The sequence below is a fragment of the Dendrobates tinctorius genome, unplaced genomic scaffold (assembly GCF_039654945.1).
Source record: "Dendrobates tinctorius isolate UK_male_01 unplaced genomic scaffold, ASM3965494v1 ptg000332l, whole genome shotgun sequence".
NCBI classification, from domain to species: Eukaryota; Metazoa; Chordata; class Amphibia; order Anura; family Dendrobatidae; genus Dendrobates; species Dendrobates tinctorius.
Window position 1 is genome coordinate 8,147,259 of NW_027361998.1, and position 19,706 is coordinate 8,166,964.

Sequence of the window (19,706 nt, forward strand, 5' to 3'; positions counted from 1 at the left end):
TCTCCACTCCTCTCTGTGTTCCTCCACTCTCCACTCCTCTCTATGTTCCTCCACTCTCCGCTCCTCTCTATGTTCCTCCACTCTCCACTCCTCTCTGTGTTCCTCCACTCTCCGCTCCTCTCTATGTTCCTCCACTCTCCGCTCCTCTCTATGTTCCTCCATTCTATGCTCCTCTCTATGTTCCTCCATTCTATGCTCCTCTCTATGTTCCTCCACTCTCCGCTCCTCTCTATGTTCCTCCACTCTCCACTCCTCTCTGTGTTCCTCCACTCTCCACTCCTCTCTATGTTCCTCCACTCTCCGCTCCTCACTATGTTCCTCCACTCTCCGCTCCTCTCTATGTTCCTCCACTCTCTGCTCCTCTCTATGTTCCTCCACTCTCCGCTCCTCTCTATGTTCCTCCACTCACTGCTCCTCTCTGTGTTCCTCCACTCTCCGCTCCTCTCTATGTTCCTCCACTCTCCACTCCTCTCTGTGTTCCTCCACTCTCCACTCCTCTCTATGTTCCTCCACTCTCCACTCCTCTCTGTGTTCCTCCACTCTCCGCTCCTCTCTATGTTCCTCCACTCTCCGCTCCTCTCTATGTTCCTCCACTCTCCACTCCTCTCTATGTTCCTCCACTCTCTGCTCCTCTCTATGTTCCTCCACTCTCCACGCCTCTCTATGTTCCTCCACTCTCCGCTCCTCTCTATGTTCCTCCACTCTCCACTCCTCTCTATGTTCCTCCACTCTCTGCTCCTCTCTATGTTCCTCCACTCTCCGCTCCTCTCTATGTTCCTCCATTCTATGCTCCTCTCTATGTTCCTCCACTCTCTGCTCCTCTCTATGTTCCTCCACTCTCCGCTCCTCTCTATGTTCCTCCACTCTCCACTCCTCTCTGTGTTCCTCCACTCTCCACTCCTCTCTATGTTCCTCCACTCTCCGCTCCTCTCTATGTTCCTCCACTCTTCACTCCTCTCTGTGTTCCTCCACTCTCCGCTCCTCTCTATGTTCCTCCATTCTATGCTCCTCTCTATGTTCCTCCATTCTATGCTCCTCTCTATGTTCCTCCACTCTCCGCTCCTCTCTATGTTCCTCCACTCTCCACTCCTCTCTGTGTTCCTCCACTCTCCACTCCTCTCTATGTTCCTCCACTCTCCGCTCCTCACTATGTTCCTCCACTCTCCGCTCCTCTCTATGTTCCTCCACTCTCCACTCCTTTCTCTGTTCCTCCACTCTCCACTCCTCTCTCTGTTCCTCCACTCTCCACTCCTCTCTATGTTCCTCCACTCTCCGCTCCTCTCTATGTTCCTCCACTCTCCGCTCCTCTCTATGTTCCTCCACTCTCTGCTCCTCTCTATGTTCCTCCTCTCTTCTCCTCTCTGTGTTCCTCCTCTATTCTCCTCTATGTGTTCCTCCTCTCTTCTCCTCTCTGTGTTTCTCCTCTCTTCTCCTCTCTGTGTTCCTCCACTCTCCGCTCCTCTCTGTGTTCCTCCACTCTCTGATCCTCTCTGTGTTCCTCCTCTCTTCTCCTCTCTGTTTTCCTCCTCTCTTCTCCTCTGTGTTCCCCCTCTCTTCTCCTCTGTCTTCCTCCTCTCTTCTCCTCTCTGTGTTCCTCCTCTCTTCTCCTCTCTGTGTTCCTCCACTCTCCGCTCCTCTCTGTGTTCCTCCTCTCTTCTCCTCTCTGTGTTCCTCCACTCTCCGCTCCTCTGTGTTCCCCCTCTCTTCTCCTCTCTGTGTTCCTCCTCTCTTCTCCTCTCTGTGTTCCCCCTCTCTTCTCCTCTCTGTCTTCCTCCTCTCTTCTCCTCTCTGTGTTCCCCCTCTCTTCTCCTCTCTGTCTTCCTCCTCTCTTCTCCTCTCTGTGTTCCTCCTCTCTTCTCCTCTCTGTGTTCCTCCTCTCTTCTCCTCTCTGTTTTCCTCCTCTCTTCTCCTCTGTGTTCCCCCTCTCTTCTCCTCTCTGTGTTCCTCCTCTCTTCTCCTCTCTGTGTTCCTCCTCTCTTCTCCTCTCTGTGTTCCTCCTCTCTTCTCCTCTCTTTGTTCCCCTTCTCTTCTCCTCTCTGTGTTCCTCCACTCTCCACTCCTCTCTATATTCCTCCACTCGCCACTCCTCTCTATGTTCCTCCACTCTCCGCTCCTCTCTGTGTTCCTCCTCTCTTCACCTCTCTGTGTTCCTCCTCTCTTCTCCTCTCTGTGTTCCTCCTCTCTTCTCCTCTCTGTGTTCCTCCACTCTTCACTCCTGTCTGTGTTCCTCCACTCTCTGCTCCTCTCTATGTTCCTCCTCTCTTCTCCTCTCTGTGTTCCTCCTCTCTTCTCCTCTCTGTGTTCCTCCTCTCTTCTCCTCTCTGTGTTCCTCCACTCTCTGCTCCTCTCTGTGTTCCTCCTCTCTTCTCCTCTCTGTGTTCCTCCTCTCTTCTCCTCTCTGTGTTCCTCCTCTCTTCACCTCTCTGTGTTCCTCCTCTCTTCTCCTCTCTGTGTTCCTCCACTCTTCACTCCTGTCTGTGTTACTCCACTCTCTGCTCCCCTCTATGTTCCTTCTCTCTTCTCCTCTCTGTGTTCCTCCTCTCTTCTCCTCTCTGTGTTCCTCCTCTCTGCTCCTCACACTATCTGACGCTGACGGTTTCCTTTATGCTGCAACTTGAGAACTTTTGGAGATCATCATAAATCCTATTTATGGACAGCAATCCAAAAACAATAGTAAAACAAGCTGTGAAACATCTGTATGTTAAAGGGGCATTCGCATTAAACTAATAAATCTTATAAAGCTGCTGATCGGTGAGGTCCTGGTAGTTCTAGGACACCCATAAATTCTGACAAAGATGCAGCGCAGCTCTGTTGTTGTTTAGGTTGGCTTAGCTCATGTCACTTGTAGGAAGAGAGACCATAAAGTGAAGAGGAGGGGGTTGTATAAAAATATTTTGACTGCCAGCAATTATGGCAGTACTTTCTTTTCAGCAGGAAAACTCTCTGCCCGACATTGCTAACGGGGGCATTCTACATCTCTCACTGGTGATAGGGTCCCTCTGTGCCTGGCACTTTTTATCTGAGCATTCTCTTGCAGGCACTGCTGATAGTAGCATTTTTGAATGTCACTGTTTATGGGGCACTATATATAGGGCACTGTTTTTATGGACACTCTTTGAGGTCAGGCACGGTTTACGTGGTCTCTCTGACTAGTAGTCTTTAAGCGGGCATTCTTTAAAGGCACTCTCAATTTGGCACTGTTTGTAGGAACACTCTCCGAATGCCACTGTATCTGAGGGCACGCTCTGTCTGGTACTGTTTATAGGGAGTATGATCGTATCTGTAGAGAATGCCCCGCACGGCACATTCCGAACTTATACATTGATCTGTTGAGACGAGGAAAAAATGTACAAAACTGAACCGAAGGCTCTTGGTCTACAATTGTGATCAGACTGTGTGAAGCCAATGCCGGGTCACGGTGGACATCTCAGTGGGTCCTCCACTTGTCAGGCACAGTGTCGTGCAGTGACAACCAGCAGGGGCCACGACCCTGGTACCCCACAGCATTCATGATGTAAAGCAGAGCCCCCACGGCACCAGGTCATACCACCCCACAGACGCAGCACCACAGCAGCAGTGGCCACCACACAGTATGTATGTATCAGAACAGAATTTTGGACCGCTTTTTGATTCTCCAGTACAATTTTTGCATTCAACTACTAATCTCAGACAGACTGGTTGCCCTAAACATTATGAAGGCAATATTTCCAGAATACCAGATTTGAAGAAGCTCTTTAAGGAGAAGAAGACCTTTAGCTTTCCTACCTTGCACGATGGTGACTTTCTGCAGGATCTCTCCATGCTTAACGTCCACCAGTTTCATTTCTTCCATGATCATTGAAAGGTTCCTAACATCGAAATCCAGGCGAGCGTTCATCAGACTGAACCTCTCTCTCAGCAGATCGGTGGCCCCTTGCATGAGGCTGACGGACTTGTTCAGGTAGTACAGTTCCTCGGCGTGAGAGTTAAAGCCATGAGTACAGGAGAGCCGCACGTCATCCAGGTACTTTAACATGTTGTGCACGTGGTTGTCCGTAGCATTGATATTCGTGAATATAGTCCCGATTTCAGTTTCATGGGAAAACATCCGGCCTTCCAGGCTCTCGAACCTCTCCACAGTCCTGTTTTGGGTGTATCTGGAATGATAATGGAGGTCTTGCATGTTTTCCTCGTGGTCGTCAAGGAAAGACGTAATGTTGTCCAACTGTAGCTGAAGGCCCATCACTTGTAGAACAAGATCGTGCATGACCTCCGTGTTCATGGTGATTCGTTGGGCCGTGGCTGTGATGCTGCTTTGAATATTTCGGACCAGGTCGATGGTTTTGACAGATGTGGATTTAAATCCACCAAAAACTTTGCTATAATTTTGCCAGTCGGTGACAATTTTTTGTAAGGTGAAAGTTTCCTCATCGGTCTTCCTCTGGATAACCTGGATCCACTCCGAGGTTTGCCCAACAGTAAAATTTATCTGTTGCACTGTGGCAGTGATATCGTACCTCTCTTGGACTAAATTTTTCACTGAGGCCTCCAGATCAGCTGCGGCGGCCTGCCACCCTTTCACCTGTGACAAGAAAAGCCCCAACGTCTGATTGATCTGTCGAAGGGAGAAGTTGCCCCTCTCTATCTGGTTGTCCATTTTACTGTTGGCAGCTACGAGCAGTTGATGATTCTCAGACGTCTTGTCCAGTTGTGTCTCCTGGGCCGAGAGCATCTTCTGGATCTCAGCCAGCTCTCCCTGAAGTTTGCTGATCTCTTGTCCCAAGTAGGTGGCGTCATGGCAGAAGGAGCAGTTTCCAACAGATTTCAGGTCTAATGATCCAAAAACATTATTATCAAAATTTGCTGCCATTAAAAGACCCAGTTAATTGCCTAAATATGACCAATTAATATCTGCTAACACAATTTTTCCAACCTCGTTAATATCTGAGTCATGGTCTGCTATTGACTCTGACTGAATTAAAGAGATTTTTGTCTGAGGTCTTTATTAAGAAAGTCTGGTCCAGGTTTGTATTAAAGGGGTGTAGTCCATGGCTACATTAAAGGGATTCTGAAGTCTGTTTTAGGGGACTTGGTCTTGGGTTTGGTCTGTATTTAGTGCTTGTGGTCTGTGGTCAGTATTTATTGGATGTGGTGTGGGGTCTGTATTTAGGGGGTGTGGTCCGAGGTCAGTATTTATTGGATGTGGTGTGGGGTCTGTATTTAGGGGGTGTGGTCCGAGGTCAGTATTTATTGGATGTGGTGTGGGGTCTGTATTTAGGGGGTGTGGTCTGTGGTCAGTATTTATTGGATGTGGTGTGGGGTCTGTATTTAGGAGGTGTGGTCTGAGGTCAGTATTTATTGGATGTGGTGTGGGGTCTGCCTTTAGGGGGTGTGGTCTGTGGTCAGCATTTATTGGATGTGGTGTGGGGTCTATGTTTAGGTGGTGTGGTATGAGGTCTATATGTAGGGGGTGTGCTCTGAGGTCAGTATTTATTGGATGTAGTGTGGGGTCTGTATTTAGGGGGTGTCTGTTTTTTGGTCATTATTAGTAGGGCGCATCTAGATCGACTCTCCACTCTACTCTCAAGATCACATCTCACTACCTGTGCACTTGACCCGAACCCATCCCACTTCATCCCAAACCTCACCACAGTCTTCATCCCAACCCTAACCCACCTCTTCAACCTGTCACTAACAACTGGTGATTTCCCCTCAAGCTTTAAACATGCCTCAATCACACCTATCCTCAAAAAGCCCTCTCTTGACCCATCCTCTGTATCTAGCTATCGCCTTATATCACTTCTCCCCTATGCCTCAAAACTACTGGAACAACACGTCCATCTTGAACTGTCCTCCACCTCTCTTCTTGCTCCCTCCTTGACCGCTTACAACACCACCCACTCCACTGAAACTGCCCTAACTAAGGTCACCAATGACCTACTATCCACCAAGGCCAAGTGACACTACTCTGTCCTCCTCCTCCTGGACCTGTCCTCTGCCTTTGACACAGTGGACCATTCCCTATTACTACAGACTAGGGATGGGCGAATCCTGAAATATTCGGAATCGTTAGGCTGTAACGAGTCCGACTTGGAAACTCCCTATTCGTTGCAAGTCTAGCGAGTCCAATGTTAATGAATGGGGATGCGAGTTTTGCAGCGATTCCTGTGCTGGGGAGGAGGAGAATGGGGATGCAGATTTTTTTTTTGCAGAGTTTCTTAGCGATTTTGTGTCAGCAGCTGGACACAAAATCACTAAGAAACTAGGATTGCTTGTATTAAACTGTTAAAAAACTAGCTAGGAGTTCTCTCTCTCTGTTTTGCAGCGATTCCTGTGCTGGGGAGGAGGAGAATGGGGATGCGAGGAGAGAGAGAGAGAGAGAGAGAGAGAACGAACTCCTAGCTAGTTTTTTCACAGTTTAATACAAGCAATCCTAGTTTCTTAGTGATTTTGTGTCCAGCTAGGACACACAAAACTAGCTAGGAGTTCTCTCTCTCTCTCCCCTCCAGCACAGGAATCGCTGCAAAACTCGCATCCCCATTCTCCTCCTCCCCAGCACAGGAATCCCCCAGCACAGGAATCGCTGCAAAACAGAGAGAGAGAACTCCTAGCTAGTTTTTTCACAGTTTAATACAAGCAATCCTAGTTTCTTAGCGATTTTGTGTCCAGCTGCTGACACAAAATCGCTAAGAAACTCTGCAAAAACTAGGATTGCCATTCATTTGCATTGGACTCGTTACTGTGCGAGTAATCGCTTGGAAACTCGCAGAGTACCAACTCCTGCGAGTCCCCTAATACTCGCAGAGTAACGAGTCCTAACGAGTAGATTCGCCCATCCCTACTGCAGACCCTCTCATCTCTTGGCATCACTTGGCCGTATCTTGGATTGCATCATACCTAACAGACCGGACATTCAGCGTCTCCCACTCGCACACCACCTCCTCACCACGCCCCATATCCGTCGGAGTCCCGCAAGTTTCAGTCCTAGGGCCCCTGCTCTTCTCCATTTACACCTTCGGCCTCGGACAGCTCATAGAATCTCATGGCTTTCATAGAATCATAGAATCATAGAATCGTAGAGTTGGAAGGGACCTCCTGGGCCATCTGGTCCAACCCCCTGCTCAAAGCAGGATTCGCTAAATCATCCCAGTCAGATGTCTGTCCAGCCTCTGTTTGAAGACTTCCATTGAAGGAGAACTCACCACTTCTCGTGGCAGCCTGTTCCACTCATTGATCACTCTAACTGTCAAAAAGTTTTTTCTAATATCTAATCTGTGTCTCCTCCCATTCAGTTTCATCCCATTGCTTCTAGTCTTTCCTTGTGCAAATGAGAATAAAGTTGATCCTTCTACAATGTGACAGCCCTTTAGATATTTGTAGACAGCTATTAAGTCTCCTCTCAGTCTTCTCTTTTGCAAACTAAACATTCCCAAATCCTGCAACCTTTCCTCATAAGACAGGGTTTGCAGACCGGTCACCATTCTGGTCGCTCTTTTCTGAACTTGCTCCAGTTTGTTGATGTCTTTTTTAAAATGTGGTGCCCAAAACTGGACACAATATTCCAGATGAGGTCTGAACAAAGAGGAGTAGAGGGAAATAATGACTTCACGTGATCTAGACTGTATGCTTCTGTTAATACATCCTAGAATTGCATTTGCCTTTTTTGCTGCTGCATCACACTGTTGACTCATATTCAGTCTGTGATCTATTAGTATACCCAAGTCTTTTTCACATGTGCTGTCACTTAGCCCTATTCCTCCCATTCTATATATGCTTTTTCCATTTTAATTGCCCAGATGTAGTACTTTGCATTTCTCCCTGTTAAAAACCATTCTGTTGGTTGCTGCCCACTTCTCCAGTTTATTTATATCTTTTTGAATCCTCACTCTCTCTTCTCTAGTATTAGCTATCCCTCCTAGCTTTGTGTCATCAGCAAATTTAATCAGTTTACCCTCAATTCCTTCATCTAAATCGTTGATAAAGATGTTGAACAACATCTCAGTATCATTCATCTCAGTATCATCATGATACTGAAACATCATTTCAGTATCATCTCTATGCTGATGACACACAGATCTACATCTCTGGACCAGATATCACCTCCCTACTAACTAGAATCCCTCAATGTCTGTCCGCTATTTCATCCTTCTTCTCCGCTAGATTTCTAAAACTTAATATGGGCAAAACAGAATTAATCATCTTTCGCCCATCTCACGTGACCCCACCAACGGGCCTATCCATTAAAGTAAACTGCTGCCCACTCTCTCCAGTCCCACAAGCTCGCTGCCTCGGGGTTATCCTTCACACTGATCTCTCTTTCAAACCACATATCCAAGCCCTTTCCACTTCCTGCCGACTTCAACTCCAAAATATTTCACGGATCCGTACATTCCTCAACCATGAATCTGCAAAAACCCTAGTCCATGCCCTCATCATCTCCCGCCTTGACTACTGTAACCTCCTGCTCTGTGGCCTTCCCTCTAACACTCGCGCACCCCTCCAATCTATTCTAAACTCTGCTGCCCAACTAATCCACCTGTCCCTCCGCTATTCCCCAGCCTCTCCCCTCTGTCAATCCCTGCACTGGCTCCCCATTACCCAAAGACTCCAGTACAAAATCCAGTACAAAGCCCTAACCATGACATACAAAGCCATCCACAACCTGTGTCCTCCATACATCTGTGACCTCGTCTCCCGGTACTTTCCTGCACGCAACCTCCGATCCTCACAAGATCTCCTTCTGTACTCCCCTCTTATCTCCTCTTCCCACAATCGCATACAAGATTTCTCCCACGCATCCCCCCTACTCTGGAACTCTCTACCACAACATATCAGACTCTTGCCTACCATGGAAACCTTCAAAAAGATCCTGAAGACCTACCTCTTCCGACAACCTACAACCTACAGTAACCACCGATCCACCAAACCGCTGCACGACCAGCTCTACCCTCACCTACTGTATCCTCACCCATCCCTTGTAGATTGTGAGCCCTCGCGGGCAGGGTCCTCTCTCCTCCTGTACCAGTCGTGACTTGTATTGATTAAGATTACTGTACTTGTATGTATTATGTATACCCCTCCTCACATGTAAGGCGCCATGGAATAAATGGCGCTATAATAACAAATAATAGTAATAATGTCACAGCACATCACACCATTGTCTTGCATAGTCTTTTTGGAGTCCGTTTCCTTTCTGATAATGTCCAGTTGTCATTCGATTGTAATGGATCCAGTATTAAACAAGGGATCTGCACAAACACTAACACTCTTTGGTTTTCCTTTTTGCCTCCATTTTCGCTCCAATTGTAATGGATCCATTCTTACTAGAGGGGTCTGTAAACACCTCCAGTATTCTGGGCCCATTACCAAAAAAATGGATCTGCAAAAGGGTTTGTCCGGTACTTTCATATTGACGGGCTATCATTTTTTGGGCAAATGTACGCCACTCCATCTCCACTCCTCCAGTGTGATTTTTTTTGTTTTTTAATTCATTTTGAATGTAAAAGTCACCCAAATGGTTAAAGACAAAAATAAAGACCGTTTTTTGACATTGTGCAAAAATTTGTGCACCATTTTGTAGAATTTGGCACAAGGTATGGCAACGAAAACCACAAGAGGAAAAAAAAGAAAAATGACTGGCTAAAAACTAAATACGGTACAATTTTAGATGTTTTAGGACTTTTTTTTCCCTCATTCAAATTTTCTTTTCTTTTTGCCATTCAGAAACAAAATATGACTACTGGGGAGGTGAACCGAGACAAAAGCAACCTGAATGTCCCCCCCACTGGTAACATGATGATATCTGTTGACCGTAACCATATAATTGGGTATGTTCCTGTAATTTGTTAACGAGCTTCATGAATCCCGCACCTCATAAATAACCGGAGGGAACCTGAACCTTGGAAGTAACAGAAGGGTCAGTCCTCAGCCCTGGAACCGGTCCCATACTGGGCAGAATCGCCGTGACTGTCGCCTTTGCTTGTGTCACCCAACTTTCTTAGAGTCCTGAATGGCTACTCTGTCAAGGGTTTAACTGTTTGGATGCAATCGTTAACGATATAACACGAGGAGAGGACGCCGGTTCTTGCATCGACGCTGATCTTACTGTTGAGGTCATTCTCCTGGAAATGGACGTTAAGTAGGAACAGATTTTCGAAAAACTTTCAAAACCCCATAAAATGTGCAAAACAGCACACAGCTGACCCTGCGCCTGGAGACAGAGCGAGGAAGCAGCGCGGCGATTACATGGCGGCTGATTTACGGCTCGCCACAGGTGATGATGAGTAACCGGGAGGCGCCAGATGTCAGATTGCGGTGCAGCACATGGAGGATTTACTCCTTGTTTATAACCTGCTGTTTACTATTTATTACAACTGTTTAAATTACAATTAACGAGGACTGGATACTAATTAATAATAAGTAATTTCTTTTCTTTTTACATGGTGTAAATGCCGCTGTTCTCCTGAATCCGGCGATGTTTTTCTTTTGTTCCTGTGTCTCTGCGTTCCTGAGATATGACACTGTATATAAATCTAGTCTTGTTACAAGTGGGTGTGGTCCTGAAGAAGACACCAACTGAGGAGATCTGAAGATCACGCCCACTTGGCTATAAAGTCTAGACTTACATACAAGGAAAAGGAGACCATATCTCAGGAACGGAGAGGCGCAGGAATAATAGAAAAACAATGCCAGCAGAAGAGAGCCATGTACAACATATGCCTTTTTTATGGCAAGTGAAAGATCCTCTTTAACGGGAAAGTGTCATCAAGATGGGGCTCTTGAAAATATCAAAATTTACGGCACAGGCTCAAAGTCTCTTGTGGAGATACAGTAAGGGCCTGTAAACTCTCGTATAGGTACAGCTTGCGGTTGTAGTCTCTCGTAAAGGACAAGCACGGGCCAGTAAACTCTTGTAGAGATGCGGCACGGGCTTGTGAACTCTCGAAGAGACACAGCACAGACCCGTAGACTCTCGTAGAGGTATAGCACGGCTAATAGATTCTAGCCCAGGCACAGCACAAGTTTGTAGACTCACGCAGAGGTACAGCACTGGCTCATAGACTCTCGTAGAGGACAAACACGGTCTTGTAGACTCTCATAGAGGATAAGCATGGACTTGTAGACTCTCGTAGAGTTACAGCATGGGCTCATAAACTCTTGGTGAGGACAAGCCAAGGATTGTAGAATTTCGTAGAGGTACAACACAGGCTCATAGACTCACGTAGTGGACAAGCATGACGACGTAGACTCTCGTTGAGGACAAGGAAGGGGTCAAAAACTCTTGTGGACAAGTATGGGCTTGTAGGCTCTCGTACAGGCTACAGCACAGGCTCGTAGACTCTCGTAAAAATACAACGCTGGCCTGTAGACTCTCGTAGAGGTACAGCACGGGTTTGTAGACTTGTTGAGATACAGCAAGGGCTTGTAGACTCTCGAAGAGTTACAGCACGGGCTTGTAGTCTCTCGAAGAGTTACAGCACAGGCTTGTGGGCTGTCGTACAGGTACAGCACAGGCTCGCAGACTCTTCTAGAGGTACAGCGCTGGCCTGTAGACTCTCGTAGAGGTACAGCACGGGTTTGTAGACTTGTTGAGATACAGCAAGGGCTTGTAGACTCTCAAAGAGTTACAGCACGGGCTTGTAGTCTCTCGAAGAGTTACAGCACGGGCCTGTAGGCAGTCTTACAGGTACAGCACAAGCTCTTAGACTCTCGTTGAGATACAGCATGGGCTTGTAGACTCTCGTAGAGGTACAGCAAGGGCTTGTAGGCTCTCATAGAGGTACAGCACGGACTTGTAGGCTCTCGTAGAGATACAGCCCTGGCTTGTAGACTCTCGTAGAGGTACAGCCCTGGCTTGTAGACTCTTGTAGAGGTACAGCCCTGGCTTGTAGACTCTCGTAGAGGTACAGCCCTGGCTTGCAGCCTCTCGTAGAGGACAAACAAGGGCTCGTAGACTCTCGTAGAGGACAAACAAAGGCTCGTAGACTCCCGTAGAGGTACAGCACGGTCTCATAGACTCTGACAAGTGTCATTTTATGGTCCTATTTGTACTAAGACGCAATTTGACCATGATCTGGAGCCTGTGCCAATGGAACAAACTAAGCCTAACTATTCAACTAAGAGAAGAAAATCCGCATATTTACCTAGCTCCTGAAGATCCATTTGGACGGAGATGATCTTCTTCTCATATCCGGACTTTGCAGAGCTGAAGTCATCGTACAGGGAATTGACTTTCCTGAAAACTGTAAATAAGACGAGGAAATTTACTCATCGCCAGAAGTCAAATGCCGTCATTTCTATTTATGCAGCTAAAAATGTGTCTGTGACCATTTCATTTAAAGAGACAGTACAAATTTATGAGATTTTTCCACAATTACTGCAGAAAGTTTTAAGGTTTTTTTTTAAGTCATGGAATCATCAGTCACATATTACTCTGCTCATCCTATGCCCATGAAAATAAAGTTGTAGTTACAGTAAAGACTGACATCCAAAGTGCTCTACATATAATAATGCAGAATCATAGGGCACTTATGATTAGTAAATAGGCCACAAGCCCCATAGGGTGGTCACACATTATAAAAGTCAAGACATTTATTAGGGTCCCAAAGCCAGGTCACCCCCATGGAGTAATGTGTCGAATTTTGCCCCACAATTTCTGAATTTACGAGCATCAATATATTCTACAGAACATGCAGACACTGTAACTTGGACATCCTCCAATGCTCCTCAGACTAAAGGGGTTGTCTACTTTTGGTATCCCTTGTTCAGATGATCTGGTGTCACTGGTGAAAGTAGGCATGAAATATTTGTTATATGGCACCAATTCACATCCATGCATGTAGGATCCACCATCGACTGAGATAGTCATCTGATTGTCCTATAATTTGGTCAACGGAGGGGAAACCCATACAGTAGATGGCTCCTTTATTACATATGTAGAAAGGGTCATGTCAAGAGTGTAACTTCCATAATTTATCATTCAGTGCAGCATTAATATCACTAAGTACATGGTCAGCTACTCACCCAATGATGCTAACACGATGACCGCGATGATGAGGATCACCACAAACACGTAGAGAACCTTCACAGAGTTCTGAAGGGACAGGTTCTTCTGACATTTGACACAGTTGGTCCTGGTCCTACCTACAATATTAAGATCACAGAAAGGTTTGACGGTCACTTCAGCCAAGGGATTCATGCTCCTACCAACCTCACCTTCTTAAAAAAAAGGTTAGTGTATGATGAGCAGTGGCAAGATGGGTGCTGACTGAGAAGCTTTTGCTCTTCTTGTTGAGATAGTCTGGTTGAAAGTCTTTCTCTTGTGACTCAAGAGTTGGTGTCTGGGACATGGTAAACTGTTTCACCACTTTCGGTAAACGTCATCTTGCTCGGCTAACAGAGTGGTGGGTGAGGTATTAGAATCCTCTTGTGCACTGACCACGGTCTCGATCATTCTGTTTAGTTTGAGCTGCCCTAAGGAGTTAGACTTATCAGGCACATTGTACTCATCTGTCTTCCTGCACCACAAAATCCACTGGCCTTGCTTTTGCAGGTAGGAGACAATCGGGGCATAAACTTGTGACCTTGTACCTGCCTCTTGGATCCTGAACCTAACCTTATTCCAGTACCCCAGTATTTGGTGTGTATCATGTACCCTATAACCTAAGCCCCTTTTATCCTGAGCCCGCTGAGACCTGCTGTATAATATGGATGGTGGTGCTAGAGCCACAGACTCAGCTCTGATATCTTCTCCATACATCTAGAACCTTTGAATCTGTGACCTCATACCTTGAAGATGAGACAACAAGACCCCGCTCCTACCACCGTACCTAACGTTTTTGTCTACTTCATGGAACCGTCTTGAACATTTTTTAAACACAACCAATTGTGAAAATTATTATTATTCCAAGCTCTATTCATTGAAATGTACTTTTTTTTTGGGGGGGGTTTGCTGATAATATAAGAAATTTATCTCTGAAGACTCGTCTCTGCCGACTCGTTTGCTCGCTCAGCTCAGCATCTGCTCTTATGCCAATCTCCTCCTGTGGTTTGGCAATGTAGCTGAGCCAGATCCTAATGCTCTCTATGGAGAGCAGCCGACATACTAGGAAGATTAGACGAGACATCTGAAGTTCAAAGACCACTCATTGCCCGTCCAGGCAAGTCAACAGCGCAGTCCAAATGAGATTGGTAAGGAATTTGGTGCTACTATGTGGAGATCTGCCCTCGTGCCAGCATTGGTGGACACTGTGGGCTAATTGTAGCCAAGTACCAGCCCAAACTGGGCACCTGGATATGTTGTTGGTCACCATTAATGGTTCACTTTGTTGTTCTTGTGTCACACTCGATCCTCCATCACAGAACACCCATTGACGACTGGTTTGTTAGATGGGAAGTAGACCTGTGTCTTTGGCCATCTTCTGGAAGAAGGAGAAGACAATCGATTGTACCCTGTTCTCCGAGGTTTCCTTACCATTCTGCCTGTGTCTAGACGAGGTCATGTCATCCTCTTCTTGTAGGAGCTGCTCGTCTGAAAGACAAAAGAGGTCTGCCTCTGTTTATAGCAAATGAACACAAACCCTAGAAGGTTACGCGCAAAACAAAGTTGATCCCAGATTGTCCCACTAACGGGAACCCAAGTGATTCCTAATCTATGGGCATCTCAATTTTCACGGGATTACACCGCTCTCAACAAAATTGATGCGTTATCCGTGCACTAAGACCATTCTTTGCCGTAACTGACGGGATAACATTGGTCCTCCACTCTGATAACGGAAAGCCCCTAGTTATCTCCAGCCTTTAGGCTGGGGCTATGCGGCGACTTAAGCCACATGATCAAAGTGCAATACAACAGATTGGGGGTCACATTGTGACCTTGATCGTACTGCGACCAAGATAAGCAAGTTGCAAGAAGTCCAACCTCATCAGATTTTTGGGGACTTGTTTGAAGCAGTCGGCATCCAATCTGAGACGACAATTAAACTTTGGTCAGTTGCCACCAGAAATAGCGGCAAAAAAGTTGCCGCACAAGACAAAAAAATACTTTATTTTTGTCTTTTACTATTTTTTGCACCTTTTTTTAGTGCAATTAAAAGTCTTGTGTTCTGATAAGTTGTCACAAACAAAAACAGTTTTGGGGGTAGCTGGAGAAATGAACGTCTTTTTATAAAGTCACAACTAATGAATCGGCTGCAAACATCTGGATTGTAAAAACCACATCCACTCAACAGACTTCAAAACAGGCGCAAAAAAAACCCAACAATCTTAAAACAAGAAAAAATAGACAAAAAATAGGTACAAAACCAGGAATGAATCGAGACCCTAATTCTTAAAGATCTGAAGACGCGCCAAATTTACCAAAATTTCATCTGACAGCTTGATAAGTGTAATGCAAATAATGGCCACAAAAGGAACCTTAAAAATGCCCCCGATAATATGAGACCTATTGTCTTGTGTGCCCCTACCTCTATGAGAGGCGCAGCTTTATGATAATTCGACCGCTGCCCCATTATTGTCTTAGTACCGAGGGAGACATTTGGCCGTTACCCCTTTGGATTCATATAGGGGTACACCAATGATGAGAGGTATATTTGAAGCCAGTTTTGCTTGTGGCTACGATGTCGTTACCAAAATGGCGAAACCTTTAGCTTTTGCCTACTTGAGTGAGTTTGAAACTTTTTGTGCAACTTTTTAAAAAGTTGTAATTAATAAACCTTACGTAAATACAGTTGTGGCCAAAAGTATTGACACCCCTGCAATTCTGTCAGATAATACTCGGTTTCTTCCTGGAAATAATTGCAAACACAAATTCTTTGGTATTATTATCTCCATTTAATTTGTCTTAAATGAAAAAACACAAAAGAGAATGAAGCAAAAAGCAAAACGTTGATCATTTCACACAAAACTCCAAAAATGGGCCGGACAAAAGTATTGGCACCCTCAGCCTAATACTTGGTTGCACAACCTTTAACCAAAATAACTGCGACCAACCGCTTCCGGTAACCATCAATGAGTTTCTTACAATGCTCTGCTGGAATTTTAGACCATTCTTCTTTGGCAAACTGCTCCAGGTCCCTGATATTTGAAGGGTGCCTTCTCCAAACTTCCATTTTTAGATCTCTCCACAGGTGTTCTATGGGATTCAGGTCTGGACTCATTGCTGGCCACCTTAGAAGTCTCCAGTGCTTTCTCTCAAACCATTTTCTAGTGCTTTTTGAAGTGTGTTTTGGGTCATTGTCCTGCTGGAAGACCCATGACCTCTGAGGGAGATCCAGCTTTCTCACACTGGGCCCTACATTATGCTGCAAAATTTGTTGGTAGTCTTTAGACTTCATAATGCCCATGCACACGGTCAAGCAGTCCAGTGCCAGAGGCAGGAAAGCAACCCCAAAACATCAGGGAACCTCCGCCATGTTTAACTGTAGGGACCGTGTTCTTTTCTTTGAATGCCTCTTTTTTTCTCCTGTAAACTATGTTGATGCCTTTGCAAAAAAAGCTCTACTTTTGTCTCATCTGACCAAAGAACATTCTTCCTAAATGTTTTAGGCTTTTCCAGGTAAGTTTTGGCAAACTCCAGCCTGGCTTTTTTATGTCTTGGGGTAAGAAGTGGGGTCTTCCTGGGTCTCCTACCATACAGTCCCTTTTCATTCAGACGCCGACGGATAGTAAGGGTTGACACTGTTGTATCCTCGGACTGCAGGGCAGCTTGAACTTGTTTGGATGTTAGTCGAGGTTCTTTATCCAACATCCGCACAATCTTGCGTTGAAATCTCTTGTCAATTTTTCTTTTCCGTCCACATCTAGGGAGGTTAGCCACAGTGCCATGGGCTTTACACTTCTTGATGACACTGCGCACGGTAGACACAGGAACATTCAGGTCTTTGGAGATGGACTTGTAGCCTTGAGATTGCTCATGCTTCCTCACAATTTGGTTTCTCAAGTCCTCAGACAGTTCTTTGGTCTTCTTTCTTTTCTCCATGCTCAATGTGGTACACACAAGGACACAGGACAGAGGTTGAGTCAACTTTAATCCATGTCAACTGGCTGCAAGTGATTTAGTTATTGCCAACACCTGTTAGGTGCCACAGGTAAGTTACAGGTGCTGTTAATTACACAAATTAGAGAAGCATCACATGATTTTTCGAACAGTGCCAATACTTTTGTCCACCCTCTTTTTTATGTTTGGGGTGGAATTATATCCAATTTGGCATTAAGACAAATTAAATGAAGATAATAATACCAAAGAATTTGTGTTTGCAATCATTTTCAGGAAGAAACTGAGTATTATCTGACAGAATTGCAGGGGTGTCAATACTTTTGGCCACAATTGTAAGACCTATCATTGGGCAGAAGTGACCAGTTTTTGCTCTTATTTTATTCCTGCTGCTACCTTAAATAATCTGTGTCTCATAGTATCCTCTTGGGCGTGTCTTTAGGCTGACAGGATCCTCTGGGGTGTGTCTTTAGGAGCCACGCTCCTTTGTAAAGTCCATAAATAGTAGCTAAAAAAATTTAAATAAACAGAAGAGATGAAATAAGAGCAAATCTGGCCATTTTTTTGATCTGGTGACAAGTCCCCTTCAAGCTTAATTTTCATATTTCCTAGCTACGGCCATATTGCATGACTTTTATAAAAGTTGTGAAACTGGTGTAATTTAATAAAAAGTTGCAAAATTTGGGTCAAAAACAGCTTGCGACAAACTTTTTTACAACAAGAAAAGATGCAAAAATCTTAAACAAGTCCCCTCGTAAAGAGAAGATCCAAAAGTTCATTAGAGAATTGGACATTGTATAGATGTCCTCATTCTACACTGATGTCCTCACCTATTTTACCACCTATGACATCATAGACTTAGTATTTGCGTGATGTCATCATCAGACTCAGCAGAGGCAATGCACAGCTACAAGTATAAGACGTATGGTCTCCTCCGCAGCAGATGGGGTTATGATGCCTCCAAAGAGCAATGGCCACCAACCACATAGGGTCTCAATCTCTTCGACCCCATGGTTGCCCACCATGACTTGGAGGCCATTAGGAATTTTTTTCCCATTCCATGAAATCATTTTACACGTGACATTTTTAGAGTTCTGACTAATGGTTAATTTTCAGGCCAATATTATTTTTCACTTGTCGACATCATTTTTTCTGGCAGAGGCATGGGATAACATGATGGAGACTTGCGGCCAGGAATAGCGGGTGACATCATTGGTTCTGAAGGGTGGGATTCTTTTCCAGCAAGTGTGACATCTGGGAATTGAGGATTAGATGTAACCGCGCTCCCTGTATTATTCAATAATCTGATGTTCTTACTCTATACGAGGAGAAAAGCAGGGACTGATCCCCTCCGAGGGAATCTGTGGTTTCATCACGCACTTCATAGGTTCTTACAGCCTAGATCCCTAGTCTTTGGCTATAGGCCATCCAAAAATGGACCCGTTACTCTTGCGTATATTACATAATGCCCTGACACCGGCCAACATTCTGTCGCATAGGGATAAACATAGATGGATTTGTCTTTCGTCCTGAGTTTCATGGGTTCTGTGAAATTTCTGTGTAAATTACATAACAGGGTGATACCAGCCAAAGAGCTGACAAACCCATGGGGCCAATCATATTAGGTTTCTTAAGCATGTTTTTCCGCCTTTACGACTTTCCGACTATTCTGGAAAGTCTTGTAACAATGATTCTGTTCTCATTTTTGTATGTTTTTGACCCATTTTGATGATTTCATCACCCCGTCTTTATATACTGCTAAGAGCTCCAATACCCTGAACGAAGTTGCGTGCTAAGGTGGCGCTGTAAGTCAAATCTGTAGGGTTCACCCTTTTCCTGAACCTTGAGGTGGCCATGTAATTATTCCTTTTTTTTTTACCTCACGGTAATTTTTCCTTGTGGTAATTCAGACTTCGGTCCATCTTGATCAGTAGACCCATATTTGAGGTGGTAAATGTGGGTCTAAAAGGACAACCTTGTTTTCCCCTGCACATTTTTTTTTAGGTTCTTACATCATCTTTTGTGGTTGCAGAAGGTCCTTACCATCTGTGTCTATGACATAATACAGTGATAGCTGCCAAGGTCCTGACAAACCCCCATGGCTCATCTTGGAACGGCTTATAATAAGCACCTGCAGTTACCACAAGTTTACTTGGCCTCGATCCCTGCACTTGAGATCCCAGATTGTCAACCAAAGCACTACTCATGGAGATGTCAAGGACCTGGTGTGGTCAGTGAGGCTGACAATGACCCATTGCACTGGCTCTGATCTGGTGGAGCATTCACTTTCCAGACTTTTTTGTGATCTGTATGGTGACCATAAATGTCATTGTCACTTTCTTCTTCTTTGGGATAATTCAGACCCAGGATCTCCAAATCCATATTTGAGGGGTGTCTGTAATATCAAACTTGTCCTCCTTCATGCATTTCACAGGTTCCTGCTTCTTACTCTGTGATTATGACCACACCAAAAATATCCTTCCCTACGTGATATCAGCCAAGATCCTGACAATCCTGTATGGCTCATCTTGGAATGACTTATAAGAACCTGCAGTCCTTTCCTTGGTCTTGTTTCCCAGATTCTTAGACGATCATCATAGTCAACAGAGACTGCTCACATGGAGATGGACCCTGAATGTGGGCAGTGAGGCTCAGAGTGACCTATTGTATGGGTGGAGCTCTTGTTCCTTTCACTTTACATAACCTTCTTCCTGGCCCTCATGGTGACCTTGGT

The 19,706-nt window shown here is 45.2% G+C and overlaps 1 protein-coding gene across 2 annotated transcripts in view; it reads right to left on the minus strand.

Moving 5' to 3' along the window:
• SCARA3 (scavenger receptor class A member 3) overlaps positions 1 to 19,706 on the minus strand; it is a 148,859-nt gene that overhangs the window by 34,313 nt on the left and 94,840 nt on the right. The window contains exons 2-5 of one of the 2 annotated variants that reach the window (XM_073561969.1): positions 14,453 to 14,509; positions 13,003 to 13,122; positions 12,123 to 12,221; positions 3,766 to 4,809 (exon numbers count right to left, since the gene is read on the minus strand). In XM_073561969.1, coding sequence (XP_073418070.1) covers positions 3,766 to 4,809; positions 12,123 to 12,221; positions 13,003 to 13,122; positions 14,453 to 14,509 — 1,320 coding nt within the window. Of the gene's footprint in view, positions 1 to 3,765; positions 4,810 to 12,122; positions 12,222 to 13,002; positions 13,123 to 14,452; positions 14,528 to 19,706 lie in introns of both variants that reach the window. The other variant, XM_073561968.1, reaches the window with a different exon arrangement.